This window comes from Rutidosis leptorrhynchoides, chromosome 10 (genome assembly GCF_046630445.1).
Source record: "Rutidosis leptorrhynchoides isolate AG116_Rl617_1_P2 chromosome 10, CSIRO_AGI_Rlap_v1, whole genome shotgun sequence".
NCBI classification, from domain to species: domain Eukaryota; kingdom Viridiplantae; phylum Streptophyta; class Magnoliopsida; order Asterales; family Asteraceae; genus Rutidosis; species Rutidosis leptorrhynchoides.
In genome coordinates this window covers 76,275,586-76,295,169 of record NC_092342.1, presented here as the reverse complement: position 1 = coordinate 76,295,169, position 19,584 = coordinate 76,275,586, and the positions used below count along the sequence as shown (strand labels likewise).

General features: G+C 35.0%; 2 protein-coding genes across 2 annotated transcripts; both read right to left on the bottom strand.

Annotated features, from left to right (window-relative positions):
• Window positions 1-10,984: 10,984 nt before the first annotated feature.
• LOC139870383 (uncharacterized) lies at window positions 10,985-11,998 on the bottom strand. The gene has a single exon (XM_071858195.1). It carries the CDS (start codon window positions 11,996-11,998, stop codon window positions 10,985-10,987), a length of 1,014 nt encoding a protein of 337 aa, XP_071714296.1.
• A 2,907-nt stretch (window positions 11,999-14,905) lies between these two features.
• On the bottom strand, window positions 14,906-19,271 carry LOC139871668 (serine/threonine-protein kinase STN7, chloroplastic). The gene is made up of 10 exons (XM_071859387.1): window positions 18,722-19,271; window positions 18,517-18,603; window positions 17,838-17,957; window positions 17,657-17,755; window positions 17,136-17,304; window positions 16,943-17,036; window positions 16,764-16,857; window positions 16,458-16,514; window positions 15,953-16,366; window positions 14,906-15,262 (listed from the first exon to the last, which is right to left on the bottom strand). Exons 1-10 carry the CDS (start codon window positions 19,166-19,168, stop codon window positions 15,101-15,103), a joined length of 1,743 nt encoding a protein of 580 aa, XP_071715488.1. The 5' UTR covers window positions 19,169-19,271; the 3' UTR covers window positions 14,906-15,100.
• Window positions 19,272-19,584: the final 313 nt, after the last annotated feature.

The window sequence follows — 19,584 nt, the reverse complement described above, 5'->3', positions numbered from 1 at the left end:
AAAAACCTTGAAAAGTTTTCTCAAAAATCAGCTGGAAATCCACGGACCTCAGCACCAAACAGGGTCGCCAAGTGGTCAGACTTATCCTAACCATGAGAGGATCTGTCTCGTAAAATGGGGAGAGCGCCATGCAAATTAGCTTGATAAGACTAATGAATCAGATCCCCAGAAAGGATAATCTCCTTAAAAGATCAAAAATCAGCTTTTAAGACTGATATTACTCAATCCTTGAGATTGACCTTTAAAGATTGAGAATTACAAACTCATGGAATTCGATGATATCTAAACTCGAGCTTGAACGAGAAAATATTTTGATCAAAATTACAAACCGATTTGTTTTCTGAAAAACCCATTTTTAATGCGTTCATTACCATTGAACGTAAAATCCTAAGAATTCACCTGGAATTCATTAGGTCACCTGAACCAAATCGGGTGTCAACTGTAAGAACAGTGGTTGCATAGCATGGTCAAAGACAGGACCTTGTGCCAGACCGAAAAACTATAGGGTGATCTTTACTATTGCTCCTACAAAGGATAGTAATTGCATCCGACACGATATAGACCATAATTAAAAGCATGTCACGGGACATTACCTTAACAGTTGCTTGTTCAACGCTTTCCTTTACAACCGGACGGTAGTTTATCGAAAGGTAATATACGGAGCAAGTATACTGGACGTGTTGCTTTCCCAATACAAGGTTAGCAAGTGGGTGACACAAAACCGCAAGTTTTGAGCTAAAATTTTCAAATCTGAAACCCACAAAAACAATTTTGCAAACACCGGCGAAGGGTTATTCTGAAAAACTTATCTAGGGTAAAAGCTAGATTTAATTTTCAAAAGATCAAATGTTCTCATAAAGATCCAGTTTCCTTAAGGATCTAAATTTTCATAGTCATGTGGGACTGTAAACCACAACGTTACTGTAACGACCCGGAAATTTCCGACCAAATTTAAACTCTAATCTCTATATGTTTCCGACACGATAAGAAAAATCTGTAATGTTGAGTCTAGAAAGTTTAAAATCTATATTTGGATAACTAGTTACCCTGTTGACCAAGCCTGACGATTCACGAACATTATGTGTATGTATGATATATATTTATTAACTGATAATGTTAACGAGGTATTAGATATATAATTTGTGATTTCATTACAAGGTTACTATATTTATCGGCGAGAGTAAAAGATAATATATTTTTACCACATGTCAAGGTGTAATTATAAGTTTAATATAGTTATCTGTTATTATTTTAGAAATTATAAAATATGATTTAAATGTCACGTCTTCTTTAAAAAGGAATATAATTTTTATAAATATATGAAACAACTTTTGTCAAATTATTATCAAACCATTTTAATAAGAATAGAGATTTTTTTAACGTTATCTTAAAAGTTGGAATTTTTCTAGAAACCTTTTGACAAATTGTAAATGATAACGGTCCGTGATTTTAATAAAGCGTGTTTATTAAATATATATGTATTTTACAAAATGATTAAATATAGTCTTTAACTAAATATAAAACGTTTTGTATTTAAAAATACTTAGCCAACGAACATTTTTTTTTTTGATATAATATAAATTGTTTATAAAATATTTTTATGGATTTTCAATGATATAAAAATAAAAATAAAGATAATATAAAGATTTCTAATGAGCACCAAAAGACTACAACATTTCATCACAAGATTTCAAGTTAAAATGTTGGAAATCACTAAACTTGCGCACTTGCACGAGAAAAATCATAACTAATTCATTCGGACTCGAAAAAGGGTGATCTTGGTGTCCAAACGACCGTAACTCAAAAATCTACAACTTTCGTGACTATACCTTACACGAATCGTGTACCCATCTACACGAAACGTGTAATGTTTTGCCGACATAAAGTGGTTAGGTGGCAAATTTCAGCAAAAGTTGTATAAATTAAGATATCTGGTTCCGTTTTTTTTTCACACACACATATACATTCGATACCTTACTCCCTCTGATCTCAATATTTTTATACTTATATTATTATTATTATTATTATTATTATTATTATTATTAAAATTAAGATTTATATTAATATTATTATTAATCTTAAGATTAGGGATGTCATTAGTATTAAAATCCCTAAAAATATTATGACGGGGTTCTGCCCAAGTGTTCCAAAACTGGTTTCATGAATGGGATAGAATTAAGGAGATTATGGGTTATAGCTATGGAGGTTATGGGTAATGTTCGGGGGTTTTGCTCGTAAAGACAGACTAGTATTTATCATCTCCGTTGTGTTTATAAACCTTTCCTGCAATATTGAATCTCAATATTGATACGTGAGCACTCTAAACTTAACTTTTATTTATTTTTAGTGTGTCCCTGACTAGTGCTCGAGAATTTAGGATCAAGCATGTTTATTTATTTATTTTTGTCAAAATATACATTAGGATAGAATCTGAATTAGTTTCTCCTGCGGTTAAGATAAAGTATATGAATTATATGTTTTTGGAAAGGTGGCGAAAAATTATAAACTTTTCATTTAGATGTCGAATGGATTCGACGGATGGATTTGAAGTTATAATCAATTGAACTTTTGTACAAATTGTTAAAAATTGAATATATTTTTTTTTTTTACGTTGTCGTTAAAATTATCGTTATTATTATAATTACTATCATCTAGGTTATTATAATTTTTATTATTATTAGTAACTAATATTTTTATCCAACAAATGAAAAATTATTATTTTAATTGTAATATTATTAAAATTACTAATTATTGTCTTTATTAAGAATATTATTTTTGTTATTATTATCATTATGATATGATTATTATTATTATGATTATTTATGTTAATAACTAAAAACAATTAATAGTTTTGTCAAAAACTATCAAAATATTATTTTGATTATTATAACTATTAATTTATCATTTTTATTATTATCATTAAATTATTATTATGTAAAATTTATCATTTTAAAAAAATATATTATCCTTAAGGGAAAAATTATTATTAGAAAATATTAATTCATTGTTTTAATATATTTTTGTATATAAAATATTATTTATTAACAAGTGAATTATATTTACTATAAATAAATTTTGTTTAAAAATATAGAATGACAATATTTATTTATATTTAAATTTTTTGAAAATTATTTTGAGTCAAATAAATTTCTGTTAACTTTTACATTTTAGTCTCGAGCATTAGGATTGGTACACTATAAATTGACTCTATTTGTTACTTAGATATTAATCAATATATAAATATATAATTATTTAGGTTCGTGAAGCAAAGGCCAACCTTATAAGTTACCAATGGTGTTATATGTATTTTTACTACAAAATACATTAGGTGAGTATATAGTTCCTTTTTAAACTCTAAATATTTTTGGGCTGAGAATACATGCGCTGTTTTTATAAATGATTTACGTTATGGACACAAGTAACTGAAAAATATATTCTACGTTGAGTTGTACCACTGGCATACTTCCCTGTAGCTTGGTAACTACTATTTACAGCGGTATTGTAAACGCGAATCCTGTTGATAGATCTATCGGGCCTGACAACCCCAACCGAACTGGACGACCAGTATTCAACGGTTGCACAGTACTTCGTTTTGTGACTACACCTTGGTACGGTGTAGTAAGATTTCATATTAAAGGGAATATGCGACGTGATTAAATGTTAAGTATGGTTACCAAGTGCTCAACCACTTAGAATATTTTTATTTAAACGCTTATGAATATGAAATCTTGTGGTCCATTGTTATAACGCTGCTAGCATCAAACCTATATATCTCACCAACTTTATGTTGACGTTTTAAAGCATGCTATTCTCAGGTATGAATTAAGACTTCCGCTGTGCATTAGCTCATGTTAAGGATACTACTTGGGACCCTTTAAGCCATGATACAAGGACGTTGCATTCGAGTCATTGAAGTTCATTAGAGACTATTGTTAAGTAATGGACAGATTAGGTCATTTGGTTATTATGAAATGTTAGGTGAATATGTCAATTCTCGATGTAAAGATAGATTGCCTTTTAAGAATAAATGCAACGTTTGTAAAATGTATCATATAGAGGTCAAGTACCTTGCGATGTTATCAACTGTTGTAATTCGTTTGTAATCAATATGGACATCGTCCGGATGATTAGTTTCGGATCCTTTCAGTTACTATCATTGTTTATACCGCCGTATAGAAATTACTGATGTACAAAGTGTGAAGAATAAAGAAGTGATTCTAGTATTTTTTTTTCTTGAGGACAAGCAACGCTCAAGTGTGAGAATATTTGATAATGCTAAAAACGAACATATATTTCATAGCATTATCCCTCAAGAAAGACAAGCTTTTGGTTGCAATTGTTCTATTTACAAGTGATATTCGTTTAAATAATAAAAGGTGAAGACAAAAGACAGATTCGACGATTTGAAGACGTAAACGACCAAAAAGCTAAAAAGTACAAAGTACAATCAAAGTGGTTCAAATTATTGGTGAGAAACGTCTCAAAATTACAAGAGTACGAGCCGCAAAACGCAAAATACAAGATATGAAATTGTACGCAAGGACGTTCGAAAATCCGGAACCGGGACCAAAGTCAACTTTCAACGCTCGACGCAACGGACTAAAAATTACAAGTCAACTATGTACATAAATATAATATAATATATAATTAATTCTTAAAATTATATATATTATATTATTATATAAAACCGTAGGCAAGAAGCAAACAACAATATGTGAGCTGGAATCCTAGGCCATGCGATCGCATGGCCAGGAAGAAGAAAATCCATGCGATCGCATGGCACACTTTTTCAGCTCAGGTCCTATAAATTGCAAAGTTTGGTCGACAAATTTTACATCCTTTTTCTATCTCTCACTCTACGATATATATATATATATATATATATATATATATATATATATATATATATATATATATATATATAATTTATAATTTTAATTTAATAATAATAAGGGTATGTTAGCGAATGTTGTAAGGGTGTAAGTCGAAATTATGTCCGTGTAACGCTACACTATTATTAATCATTGTAAGTTATGTTCAACCTTTTTAAATTAATGTCTCGTAGCTAAGTTATTATTATGCTTATTTAAGCCGAAGTAATCATGATGTTGGGCTAAATATTTAAGACGGGGTAATTGGGCTTTGTACCATAATTGGGGTTTGGACAAAAGAACGACACTTGTGGAAATTAGACTATGGGCTATTAATGGGCTTTATATTTGTTTAATTAAATGATAGTTTGTTAATTTAATATAAAGATTTACAATTGGACGTACCTATAAATAACCATATACACTCGATCGGACACGATGGGAGGGATATTTATAAGTACTAATAATCGTTCATTTAACCGGACACGGGAATGGATTAATAGTTAATGGACTTATTAAAACAGGGGTGAATTATGTACAAGGACACTTGGTTTAATTATAGTTTAAGTCCCCAATTAGTTGGAATATTTAACTTCGGATATAAGGATAATTTGACGAGGACACTCGCACTTTATATTTATGACTGATGGACTGTTATGGACAAAAACCAGACGGACATATTGAATAATCCAGGACAAAGGACAATTAACCCATGGTAATAAACTAAAATCAACACGTCAAACATCATGATTACGGAAGTTTAAATAAGCATAATTTCTTTATTTCATATTTAATTGCACTTTTAATTATCGCACTTTAATTTATTGTCATTTTAATTATCGTACTTTTTAATTATCGCAATTTTATTTATCGTCATTTTATTTATCGCACTTTTATCTATCGCAATTTCATTATCATTATTTACTTTACGCTTAAAATTAAGTTATATTTATATATTTAATATTTTATATTAGGTTTTAACTGCGACTAAAGTTTTAAAATCGACAAACCGGTCATTTAAACGGTAAAACCCCCCTTTTATAATAATAATACTACTTATATTCATATATATATTTATATATTTACAAATATAGTTTTAAAAATATAGCGTTAAACTTGGCGAGTTCCCTGTTGACGAACCGGACTTACTAAAAACTACACTACTGTATGATTAGGTACACTGCCTATAAGTGTTGTAGCAAGGTTTAGGTATTTCCACTCTATAAATATATAAATAACTTGTGTAAAATTTTATCGTATTTAATAGCATTTTGTAGTAAAAATAAAACTATTTCGTATACACCTCGCATAACATCAGTTAGAGTTGATCTTTCGAAGGGATAGAAAGATTAGGTTTGTTGTCTACTAAAGAAGATTGAAGACTTGTAAATCGAATCTCCACCGGGTTTGGAGAAAAGTGCTTAGTGAAGCAACAAATCCCGATTAGTGTAATCGGGGAGTGGATTAAGGTGGATTAGTTAACATCCACCCGAACCACTATAAATCCTTGTGTCTATGTTCTTTACATTACTTCATTTATCATTTTTAACATATACACCACACACATCAAGGTTAAGTTGAATTGGTTGATCAAAGTAAAATCAAATTTGGTGATCAATCGAAAAATTGTTAAAAACGTATTAAGTAACTATTCACCCCCTAGTTACTTACACTGTCATTAATGCTGAAATTGCTTGCTGACGTGGCAAATTTCTTGGATCCGTTCATGAATTCAGGTATGATTGTCACCGGCGGTGATTTGGGGTATTCATCATTTTCTGATTCATCATCAGAAGATTCTAAATTTGATACATGTTCCGAGTTATAATTAGGATTACTTTGAGTATCGGTGAGATCTGCTTCTTCCATCTCAATCTCTACTATGCTTTGGGCGTCTTCAAAAACATGTACATAAAAGATTTTTCCCTTAACTTTAATTTCAACTGTTGTGTTAAGAATTTCACCCCAAAGTTTGAGTAGTACTCTTCCCACAATTAAATTTTGGTTTCCATTGAAATTGCAATTCTGAAATTCAAAAGTGGGAACATACTATCGAGCTATCGTCTTGAAATTTTTTTCGGACTAGCAAGAAATTGGAACCCCTTTGATATTAATCCAGGTTAATCTTGAGGTTCGGAAACACTTGTCTTCAAGCTTTCGGATGTTTTTCAACCAGTTTCGAATGATGTGGTCTTGAGTGTTTAGAATATTTTTAATGATTTCCTCATTATAAAAAAATCAAGGAGAGATCCAGACCTCCAAGATATTTTATATTAAAACTTGTTAAACCTTCTGTCGAATATAATGTGGGGAATTATTCAATGAGGTCCTTATCAATTATTTCTCCAATGATGGTGTGTTTTAAAGCATCTATGTTTGAATCTTCTTCATCAATGTTGATTTCCCTAGGTTTATCAGATGGCTTTGCTTGGTTATTTGTTGGTTCAAGCACTTCATTGAAGCTCCGGATATCACGAAAAGCATTGTTGTGTGGTTGTCGGTGGGGTGTTTGGATTGAGATTTAGGGACGTACTTCATATGGGGTGTAGGTGTTGGTTTAGGGTTACTCTTTTGTGATGCAGAGGAGTTTTTTGGTTGTGTGGATGAAGGTGAAGTGGCTTGGACCTTCGAATCTTGGTGCTGTGAATTCTTTCTTTTGAAAGCTTTGTAGGCTCTCAACTAGTTACCATTCATATAAATGGTATTAAGTCTATTTAAGAGGTGGAACACATCCTTGATTCTGGCAAATCACACAAATCTAAATTTGTTACCATTCTTGAGCAATTTTGAGGAACATAGATATCCTTGACAATTCCATACCTTTTAAAAAATGTTCTTAGATCATTCTCATTCCAATGACATGGGTGGTTAAAGAACATAATTGATGTGGTGTCAGTTTCATTGTTAAGATAGTTGTGATGAATAGGGATGTTGTTTGGGTAGGTAGCACGGTGATTGGTTTTACCAGGTGTTGGAGATTTGGATTGATAGTGTTCACCATATTTTCGAATAAGGTAGCGATTGTGTTCGTTTTTTTATGGGAATTGAATCAATTTTTTTGTTTTTTCTCTACCTGTATCCATTCACCTTCTTCAATATCTTCGTTAATAAGAGGTTGAAAATCTGTGAAGCGGTTTGTTGTTGCCTGAAAAGGGTGTTGATTAAGGTTTTGAGGGCGGTTAAAGGCTGCCGGAAAAGTTGGGGAGAGAGGAGAAGTGGGGAGAGGAAAATGCATCGTTTATTTTTACTCACGATGTTATTTTTTTTTAAACATAATTTCATTATTTAAATGCTCAAGTATAAAGGTGACTCTGTATCAACTAAACTATACAGATGAGCACCCTAACATATACATTATACAATTCTCAAAATGCTACTAACAAGATGTTACTAACACAGAAACTTGAATCACACTTTAAGAGACGAAAGCTTGTGGATTATAAATCCAATTATGTCAATCGATGTCCTTCACTTTACATCTTTTCGCAATCCACTCGAACGTTTTTGCTTGTATTTCGCATAGGGTAACCGGTGGGTTCCAACACTTGTTGTAGACCTTTTGGTTTCGATTCCTCTGTATGAGATAGCCACTCGACCAAATTACCGTTTGCCATATTTTTAGACCCAAATCCGACATTGTAAGACTCAAGGTCCCAAGAAACATCTCACTAATGCTTAGACTCGAGAGCACATTCATACCCCACCAATCAAACACTTTGTAACAAATATCCAACGCATGCTTGCAAAAAATAAGAGAATGATCTACGGTTTCGATATCATCATCACAAAGAGGGCAACGAACGGTGTGCAAATCAATACCTCTTTTATCCAATTCCTTGAAAATCGGAAATCATTTTTTCTAGCCCTCCACACAAATACTTCAACTATTTTGGGAATTAAATTATTACGCAAAGTTTTCAATCGGTTTGTACCTGTATCCAAAATCTTTGCATTAATCAAAGCCGAGAGATTTTTTGTAGTGAACAGCTCATTTGTTGCTAATTGCCACCTCCATGCATCAGGTTTTGGATGATCCAGAGTAACCGACGAAAGCAGCCTGTTAATATCCTCCAGCTCCCCAATGGCTCGACCCATGGGAGACCGCAACCAACCCCACACACTTGTGCACTTCGATTCATCCTAGTTTGTTCTCTCATTAACCGAAACATTCACATTTGATTCTAAATGTACCAGCCTTTTGTACCTGTTTTTTAAGATGTCGTCACCCACCCAAAGCTTGTTCCAGAAGGAAGTATTAACTCCATTGCCAATAACCTTGATGAAAGAATTCCTGAAAGATACACCAAGGGAGTCGATATATCCTCCCGTTTTAATTATGTTAGACCATGTAATATTAACAGGAATAGTGCCAGAATTATCACACAAGTCAATCTCACCCGAGGGCCCGTAAATATTCGCAATGACTTTGACCCACAAGGAAGTGGGTTCGATTTTAAACCTCCACCACCACTTGCCGATCAAAGCCAAGTTTTTGCTTTGTAAAGAACCCAAATTTAACCCACCCTCCCCAAAAGGGAAAGAAACATCATCCCATTTGACCCAAACAATTTTAGAATCATTTCTCGACCCGCCCCAGAAGAAAGTATGTCTTACACACTCGAGTTTTTTTAACACACATGGCGGGGCACGGAAGAGCGAAAAATAATACAACGGTAGACTATTCAACACCGATTTAACAAGAGTCAATCGTCCATCAAATGACAATGTATGCGCCTTCCAATCCGAAAGTATTTTCTTGAGTTTATCTATGACCGGTTTCCAACTTTCAAATTTACTTAACTTAGCACCAATTGGAAGGCTAAGATAGATAAAAGGCAATGAACCCATGTTACACCCGAATGCATTAGCCATACATTCAACTTCATTTTTTTCAACACCTAACCCAATTAAATTACTATTATGATGGTTTACTTTAAGGCCCGACGTATCCTCACAACATTTAAGGAGTATCATGAGATTACGCATGTTCTTTTCACTCCAAATCCCGAAGAAAATTGGATCATCTGCATATTGTAGAAGCGAAATAGGGATTTTATCCCTACCGATTTCAACACCCGAAAAAAAGTTACGATTTACCGCAGCCTTGGTTAAGGCATTGAGACCTTCCACCGCAAGAATGAAGAGGAATGGCGAAAGAGGATCCCCTTGTCTCACACCCCTTTCTAAAGAAAACTCCTTCGTAGGTGAGCCATTGACAAGGATAGAAATGGAGGCCGATTTAAGACAAGAAAGGATCCAATGTCTCCATTTTTTCCCGAACCCCATAAACTCCATGACCTCCAATAGGATTTCCCAACTTAACCAATCAAACACCTTTTCAAAGTCAACTTTGAAAATAATACTTTTAAATTTCTTTTGTTTTAAGAAGTCTACCGTTTCATTTGGAATTAGAGCCCCATCAAGAATGTTTCGACCTTTTATGAATGCGCTTTGTTCGTATCCGACGAGTGTAGGGATCACTTTCATAAGACGGTTTGAAAGAAGCTTTGCAACTATTTTGTAATAACTACAAATCAAACTAATCGACCAATAGTCATTTAAGGATAAAGGATCCATTTTTTTCGGGACAAAGGTAATGAAAGACGCGTTGCAACCTTTGGTAATTTCACCCGAATCCCAAAAAGAATGAATTGCATCCATAAGCTCCCTTTTGATTATACCCCGGAATTTTTTATAAAAGTAAAAATTAAACCCGTCATGACCCGGGGCTTTTGAGCTACTACATTCTTTTACCGCATCCCACACCTCAGATTCATTAAAGGGTAGTTCTAGATTTGACGCTTCTGTTGGTGATAAATGGCACCCATCAGACCCACGATGTCTATCAGATCCCACAGCCCCACCGGACTAGGTCCATTCCATAATCTTAGGTCTCTGAACATTTTTCGCACAGAAAATATTTGGAAATGACAAAAAACAGCTTATTTTACCTCATGTGGATTTTTATTCCATGCACCATTTATGTTAAGTCCACGGATATTGCACTTATTAGATCTTCTACGAATGGAAGAGTGAAATAACTTTGAATTGTCGTCACCTTCTAGTACCCAACGCAATCGTGCTTCTTGCCTTAACATATTAGTTTTCACATTTTATTTTTCCAACCAACACCTTCTAGCATCCAACCACGTAACTCTTTCGGTGTCATTCAGTGGGCCTGCTTCAGCCTTTTGTCCCCACTCAGTAGCCTTCATTTTGAGTTCCCATATGTCAGAGTCTAACTTGCCGAAAGTTTGGTTGCTCCAATCTTTAAGTGCAAATTTCACATTCTTCAAGTGGTCCCTAAATTTACAATCACGGCGTGTGCTAGTAACAACTTTATCCCACGAGGTTTGAATAATACTTTCCACCCCCTCAGTGTCAAGCCACTCGTTAAATACTTTAAAAGGTTTAGGTCCATAATCAATTAGTTTATCCCTTAAGATTAGGGGACAGTGGTCAGATTCCCGTCTATCCAGCGCAATAACCGAAAGACCTTTCCAAAGATTGATGAATTTATCTGAGACAAGAAACCTATCAATTTTACTAAACTTGGTACCATCATCCGTGCTCCTCGTAAACTTTTGACCAATAATAGGGATCTTGATCAAATTATTCTGGATGATGAAGTCATTAAAACGCGTTGCCCATCTTTGGTGAAAAACACAGTTCATTCTATCTGAGTGTTCCCTCACCTCATTAAAGTCCCCCCATAGTAACCAAGGTATGTCGACACCTTTCATGATGTTATCCAAAGCATCCCACATTAGCTTTTTGTTCGCATCTTCATGAGGGCCATAAACGTTAACTATTATTAATTCTTGGCTGGAGCCAATCCAATTTCTACGAACAGCGAGAAAAAAATTGCTACTTAGAGCACTAGTAGCCGAGAAGCTCTTAGTGTCCCAAATAAGTAGCATACCACTCGATTTTCCCACAGCTTCTTTTTGCACAAACCCACAGTCACAATTGCCCCATAACGAAAATACCCAACTGTCCTCAAGATGACTGCATCTGGTCTCCTGTAACGCAACAACATCTGGCCTTTCACAAGAACAAATATTTTTGACCCAACCAAACTTCCCATTAACACCCATCCCACGCTCATTTAAAGATAAGACCTTCATAATTAACAAAAACTAAACGAAATAAACAGAACGTGCTTACTGGCGGTTGAGGTTAGACCACCTCAATTCGATTTGTTCTCCGAATTCTTGGACTTCAGCACTACTAATCGACACATGATCTCCCCTTTTTGACCGATGTGATTTTGTCGAACCAGCCCTAGTTCTAGATCTCTACCCACATGTTTTGCACTTATGCGGTTCACCTGACTCCAAATCAACCCCTTTTCTTGCCATGATTTTCATTCTCTTGATTCTTGATGAAGCTCGATAGTTACCTAACAATTTCCAGTAACAATTGTTACAGAATGAGACCTCAATTGATTTGATACTACCTCTAGACGTCGCACCAGAAGAATATTTAAGCGGTATCTTAGCTCCACACAAACCCTTCGATGTTTTGACATGTTCAGATGTTTTATTTATTTTATTTGGATCGATAGAGCCATTTCTGTGTGGCCCATGAATATTATCCTGTGTTGGGCCATTATCGTAATTGGAGTCCAAATTGCAATTACCCACATAGGCCAAGGAAATATCAGGCCCAACTTGAGAAGAATTCTGAATATTATTATTATTGCTATCAGCTCCAATGTCCACCTGCGTAGTAGGCCCATTAGTCTTGCCCAACCTGTTTACATCTTGGGCCTCATAATTTTCAAATCCTCCATCGCACTTTGCACCCATGTGATCTGTCAAACTACACTTTACATCTGACATATTAACCCGATCATAATTATTGTGCGCCGTTTCGATTACTGGAGAGTCCGTTACCACCTTGTTGGAATTCGATTTAGGGTAATGATTACACCTGGTTTCTTCCGCAAATGCATCGGAATCACCAAAAGGTCTCCAAATCCAAAGCACCCAGAACCTTGGTCTTCTACCGAAGAATTATCTTTATCCGAAACTTCATTGTCATCTCCGGCAATTTGGTCACAACCCGCCGGAGTTCCAAATCCATCACCAACTAAATTATTGTCAATCGAGTCATTTGCAGCATCAACATTTTCGGCAAAATCAGACATAACATAATCGCCATCATTTTTCGGAGTGTAAAACGATCCTGGACAACTAGTGATGTCATCGAAATCAATGGACTCTGAACAATCAGAACTATATACAAGACTGTCATCCCCATCTATACTATCGCCAAAATCTTGATCACTTCTCTTCTCCTCGGTCACGTTAACAAAGTAGACACTTGACTTGTGTATAAGTTCCACATAGCCATTTACCACTTCAGGGTTAATTAGTTTACAAAGACCCTACCAGAAGCAAGTTTTTAATTATCTTAGAGCTTGCAATTTTCCATGTTGTAGACAACACCCCACCATTCTGCAACTGATCTGAAAGTGTCTTCCGTCCAGCAATGGATGGGAACACCGATGATTTTTAGCCACACCATTCGACCTTCTGGCCAAAAATCTTCATCCCATATTTGAGTCTTATGAATTCATTTTTTCAATGGGTGGTTCATCTGGTCAACAACTGATTTAGCTAACTCACATGTCTTGAAGATGATAAGGGTGTTAAGACCACCAAGAAGTTTAATTTCTAAATCCATGAATCCTTCCTCCAGACATATGTTATGGAGATTTCTCAAGATCTTGTGGCTTTTCGCTTCACCTGCAACTGCCCTTTTTAATAACTCCAGATTACCACTAGTGTCATCAACAATCACATTTTTGTTCTTCATCTTATTTTCGCAGCTTAGTAGGAGCTTAGTAGTGATGTTTCTTTTCCTATTTAACACAATTCTAAGATCCTCCTTGTCACTTACCACCTCACTAAACCTTCTACCATCCTGAAATCTGTTCTCAACCGGAAAACCTTTTGTCCTTGGCACACCTGGACTAGCTCTAGTTTCACCATTAGTTCTCCCATTAATGTCTTCTTTAGGTTTACGAACCTTCGCTTTAAAAACGTTGATGAAATCCCCATTAATCTTGATGGATTCCAGAGATTTTAGTAGCCTGATGTCGTCTTTCACCTCATCAAATCTAACGAAAGCGAACCTCTGCCCATTACGGAGCTTCTTAACCGCTATGTATATGTCTCTAACCGAGCTATAGGGTTTGAACAATTTCCATAAGTCTACGACCCCCTTCCGGAAAATTGAAAAATATGTACGAAGTAAGATGATTTCTGCTTGATTTCTTGTTACGGTAATCGTAGTCCCCGTTGTATTCTCCCCGGATTCCTGCCGTGCCCGCCTTTCCTGACCTCACCCACTCACTTTTTTCTCTCTCTATTCTCTCTCTCTCTCTCATGATTTTATTTTTTCCACGATGTTATTTCTTAGAAATTAAGAGTTAATGATCGTTGAATATACAATGACATATATTCCCGATGGGTTTACAATGTTACTCCGTAATATTTTGCATACTCATCGATTCACATTTTATTTTATTTTATTTTATTTCATATTAGCCGTATATGTGTTGTGTAGCGGGATAGTTATTTTATTTTATTTCATATTAGCCGGATATGTGTTGTGTAGCGGAATAGTGATTGTACCTCCTCATATTATAGTCGTGCAATCTTTTGTAACTAATCACAACATATTAGTTCAGAACGAGGATAAAAGACAGCGCTTCGTCGTGGGGTGGTTTTAGTTGGTTAGTTGATGGTTTAGAAGAACGGTTAACGGTCATTTGTGGGGTGATTTGATGAGTTCACGAATTGAACATGTAAAAAAGATTGATGGTCGGTTAATTAATTGCTTAATAAGTAATAATGAAATAAGAAGGGGAATATAAAGTAAAAAAAAGGTGGGAAAAAATTTAACAAAAGCTTTTCATAAAAAAAAAAATTAAAAAAAAAAAAAAAAAAAAAAAGAAGCCGATTAACCGGTTTACCCTCGAAGAAGTGCAAAATTACAGCCTTGCCAGTGTGAACGGTGAAAGCTCACGACAATTAGCATTAGTTATACGGAGTAATAGCCTTTATATACAAATAATTACTTATTTATAACATCCATTATCCGATCATTCATAATCAGTGTGTCGAGTAAGTGATAATGATCGCTACACAAATTTACAAATAACTGTATTGGCGTATCGATTGCGTATTTATATAGTATATATACATATATGACCGGGTTCATTCCTCTCGAGGAATCCATCTACTCCACCACATGCTTTTTCGACGTTGATTAAGCTCGTCCATGCTCTCGTTCAAAGTTTTCAAAATCTTTCGTTGAAACCGAAGGGCTGATGCAAGAGCATTTCTCTGTGCATTTGCCTTCTTCGGTAGTCGTATTTCCTACAATAAAAACAAAACACGAAATATGTAAACTAGCCGTATAGCTACATTTAGAAAATCAGAAGAGATAAAAACATCACCCTGTTTCAAAAGTTGTGATGGCAAGTTGGAGGTTGGATGCGTTGAGAAACAGAGTTATATATGGGTTTGGGTCAAATAGGTAAATTGATTTACAAGTGGAAATGGGTCACAGGGCGGGCCATGTCAACCCAAATACTTCTTTTGTTGATGTTCCGTATTTGACATGTTAGAGATAAAGTAGTAAAAGAATCGACTCGTCAAGGATGTGTCTTTGAGGGTGTGCAAGATAGACTATCAAACAGGGTCCGAAAATTCTAAAAATCCCCAAAATATAAGAAAAAAATAACCCTTTATATATACTTGTTTTATTATTGGTCCAAGTACAGCAAAAAGAAGTTGCAACAGGAAAAAAGTTATTTTCTTCTTTTGACAGACATTAACCCAAGTCGGAAGTCTTTTTGGCTGAGAGATCTCGAAAACAATAATAACTGGTTTTGCTATCTATAATGATAAGGTTTTATAGGCTTATCTTTTTATATGTATTGAAAAATATAACGTTTATAAGAGCCTATTTTTATAACTCTAACAGGGGCTTATAAATTAATGAGACAGACCCTGCGACTCATTCATAACTAACTGGAAAAGTGATAGTAGCTCTTAAAAACGTACTTTGAGTACTTGAAGTTCGGCCTCAGTGAATCCACCATCTTTCTTTGTTCCTGATCGGGCCATGAGCTCAATGATCCATTTAGCGGCTTCACTATAATCTTGTTGCGTGGCTCGAAAAAACTGTAGCCTAAGATTTTGCATAATGGATAAAGCGAGAAGACCTTCTTTATCGAAATACGGGTGTGCCAAAGCAGCTTTAGCACTTGTTCTTTGTCGAGCTTTGTACCGGACCATAGATGTCAAAAGTTCCCATCCAATTCCACCGTCTAAATCTAACAACTCAAATCCTTTTCGTAGGTCAGCGTTTGCACGAGGCTCGACACTTTTTCTCCATGCAACGAGGTCGTAATCACATCTCTTTAGTTGACGGTTGAATTGTATGAGACCGCTATCTGTCCGAAAAGAAGGGAATGCCTATTGGAAAGGATAAAGTTTATTATAAAATTAAATATAAGTAAGAGGAATTTTATTGGAACAAAATGTGTAATTACTTGGTTACACTTACCATTTGTAGTAATATGAGACCCGTGCTGTAAATGTCGAAACGATCTGGAAGGTTCAACTGTTCACAGATCATGATCAAAATTAACATTAAGACCCAAATAAATATGATTAAGGTTGCATTTGATTTGCCTCTAATTGTATGGTTCACACTAAATGCTAAACAAATTAGCATTCAGTGTGTTTGTTACTGACATTCGAATAACAAATGATGTTGAACCGTTGAGCAATCCATATTTAACCATTTATATTACTTTAATATAAATGCGCGCTAAGTAGCTCCAGATAGTATCAATGGAGGCTAATGCACCTGCCATAGAACCGGTGAAAGAGCAGCTGCAACAGGAGCTGATGGTGCAGACGGAGTTTGTGTACTCATAATATATTGTTCAGGTGCTGCATATCTGAAAAAACAACGAAACACACCATTACACTTATAGAACTTCAATAAAAGGAAAAAATAAACATATTACATGTAATATGTGATACCTTGGATCCAAAAGAAACTCTTTTGGGATGTAATTGATGCCTACTCTTAAATCCGCTGCAGCTCCTAGATCGATGATCTTAAATGTGCGAGACTCTAATTTTCAAACGAGTAAATATACATTTTCTAAAATTTAGGTAAATACTATAAATAGTTAATATTGAATCTGAAAATATATAACTCTGTCACATTTACCTTCTGAGAAAATGACATTTTGTGGTTTGATATCTCTATGAACAATCCCTGTTGAGTGCAGACCGTCTAATGCAAACAAGAGTTGCCTAAGAACCGTTTGAATAATTTTATTCTCTCGTTCTAATCCTTTCGGCAACTCTTGTACCTCTCCAAGAATCATCGATTCAACCTGAAAACATTTAGCATTACATTAGAAATAAGCAAAATTTAATAGGATCTGTGTTGCAGAACTCGGAATTATTCGGCAAGTACTCGGTTTCTGCAACTCGGGGAGTACTCTGTCAGTCAAAACTCAGTCAAACCGGGGAATACTCGGAAATTCGTTCAAAATTCTGCCAAAACTCGGGAAAATCAGTCAAATTTGGTCAAAATAGGTCAAAGTCAAACTTGGTCAACATTCGAGGAATACCCGAGTACTCCGAAATGACTGAGTACTATCCGAGTAGCGATTTTTGTAACCTTGAATAGGATCTAACTATAGAATCTGAAACCATAAATTAAACGCGAGATAAGTTACCAACATTGTAAGGGAACTCTTTACTCTGAATCAAATCTGCAAGTGTGGATTCTCCTTCAAACCGCCAAATGAGCCAATATTCGGCCCCTTTCTTTGTAGAACTCTAAACAATACAATCAAAAGTGATAATTGATAAGTTCATGAATGTTAAAAATTTTCTATATCAAGATTCTACTAAAGCGCACCTCAAGAAAGCCATACACGAAATCAGCACAACTACTTGCACATGCTCTTCTCACACGCTCATTCATCCAAATCTCCACCGCACCATATTCTGTAGCTTTTTTAAGTACCAAGTCGCCTTCCTTTTAATAACCACCCAAGTATGAAATACGATGTGAATTTACAGGTTCATATAATCAAAGAAGTAACTAGCACAAACACGATTCTCGATAAATTATCAAGTACAAGTTGATTAAACAACATACAAACAAGTGATAAACGGGTAAATGGATAAGTTTTCCCTGTAGATAGCCCAGTGGTTGAGCCCTGATATCCTTGCAAGAGGTATCGGGTTCGAATCTTGTTGTGGCAGGGAAAGGGTTAGGAAATAGCAAGGGAGTAATCTTGTTGGGTGCTTACAGTAGAGTATGAGCTTTCGGGTAACCCGAACAAGGAAAACGTTACAACTTTTTCCCTGTTCAGGCTAACTAGAAAAGCTAGTATTTTTTTACTAAGATTTATGCGGCCAAACGGGTTTTCCCGTGATCGTTTCTGACCCTTTTCTCTGACCAGCCCAATATATGATGCTATTTTGAGGAAACTAGAACCACCAGCCTATCTTGTTATGGTTACACAAACAAGTGAATATGTTCTCTAATCAAACAACATAAGTTTCACCAACACATAAAAGCTAGGTAGTACCTTTGCAGAAGTTTTCTTAGCCATGGAAACTTTATAAACCACACCAAAAGCTCCCTCACCCAACTTTTTGCCCAACACAAAATCATCCTGTCACCAGTATAAAACAATATACAAACCACCAAGAAAAAAACAAATAATCAATTGAAACTATATAGTACAAAATTCAAGCTACAAATTTTCAGAAGACAAAAATTAAAAAGCTCACTTTTTTGTAATTGGGTCTGAATAATCTTTCAACAAAAGCAAGAACAAACATATCCCAAAAACCAGGTGCAACACCAGGTGTGGCCCACAGATAAGAAAGTGTACCCAAAGCTAAAACAGCACCAGGAATTGTAAGTGTTAAAGCATTTGATCTTGGTAATGTGCTTCTATATATCATATCACCACATTCCATTACTGTACATGGAAGACCAACTCCAACACCCACAAATACATCATGAACAAAATCAATTCCAATAGCAGATACAATACTATTTAATTTCAAGATTCTGAATCTTGAACCATTTGAATTGGGTTCTTGTAAAGGTTTGAACTTTAACCTTTTTCCTAAAAATGGTGATTGTGGTAATGAATTAAAAGACTGAAGCTTTACAGAACCACCTCCTATAGATGCTAAAGTTGCCATCTCAGGTAGTTTATGTACATACATATTTACATTTACATATAATCTGTTTCAACTGGAATTTGCTTGAGTTTGGACCTTTTGAAACTCATAGGATAACCTAAGTTGTGTTTTTAATTTTCTTTTCTGGAAATATTTGTAAGGTATTATTGGTGGAGGAAATTGAGTAATGGATGGGATGATAACCACCACAAGTGAATGTGAAGTTGCTTTCATGTGTTGGGCCTTAAGTTGGGCTTATATTTACAAAAATTGTCCATCACTGATTATGAGTGTACCAAATGGGCCCAACGTATAACCCAAACCAATCTCAAAAAGGCCGGATAACAATTAGCAGGGATCTTGCATGCAATGATACGGCAGTTGATCCTTAATTCCTTACCAATTTGGTTTTAACTAGTGTTCGAACCCTCGCTTCGCGCCGGGGGTTCGGTTTCCATTGT

Excerpts from the sequence above, each read along its gene's own strand:
- LOC139871668 (XM_071859387.1), bottom strand. The coding sequence starts at position 19,168 with ATGTATGTACATAAACTACCTGAGATGGCAACTTTAGCATCTATAGGA. Across the intron at positions 18,604-18,721 it reads TCAGACCCAATTACAAAAAA|GATGATTTTGTGTTGGGCAA; the intron begins GTGAGCTTTTTA and ends TACTGGTGACAG. Across the intron at positions 17,305-17,656 it reads GTAAAGAGTTCCCTTACAAT|GTTGAATCGATGATTCTTGG; the intron begins GTTGGTAACTTA and ends AAATGTTTTCAG.
- LOC139870383 (XM_071858195.1), bottom strand. The coding sequence starts at position 11,998 with ATGAAGGTCTTATCTTTAAATGAGCGTGGGATGGGTGTTAATGGGAAG.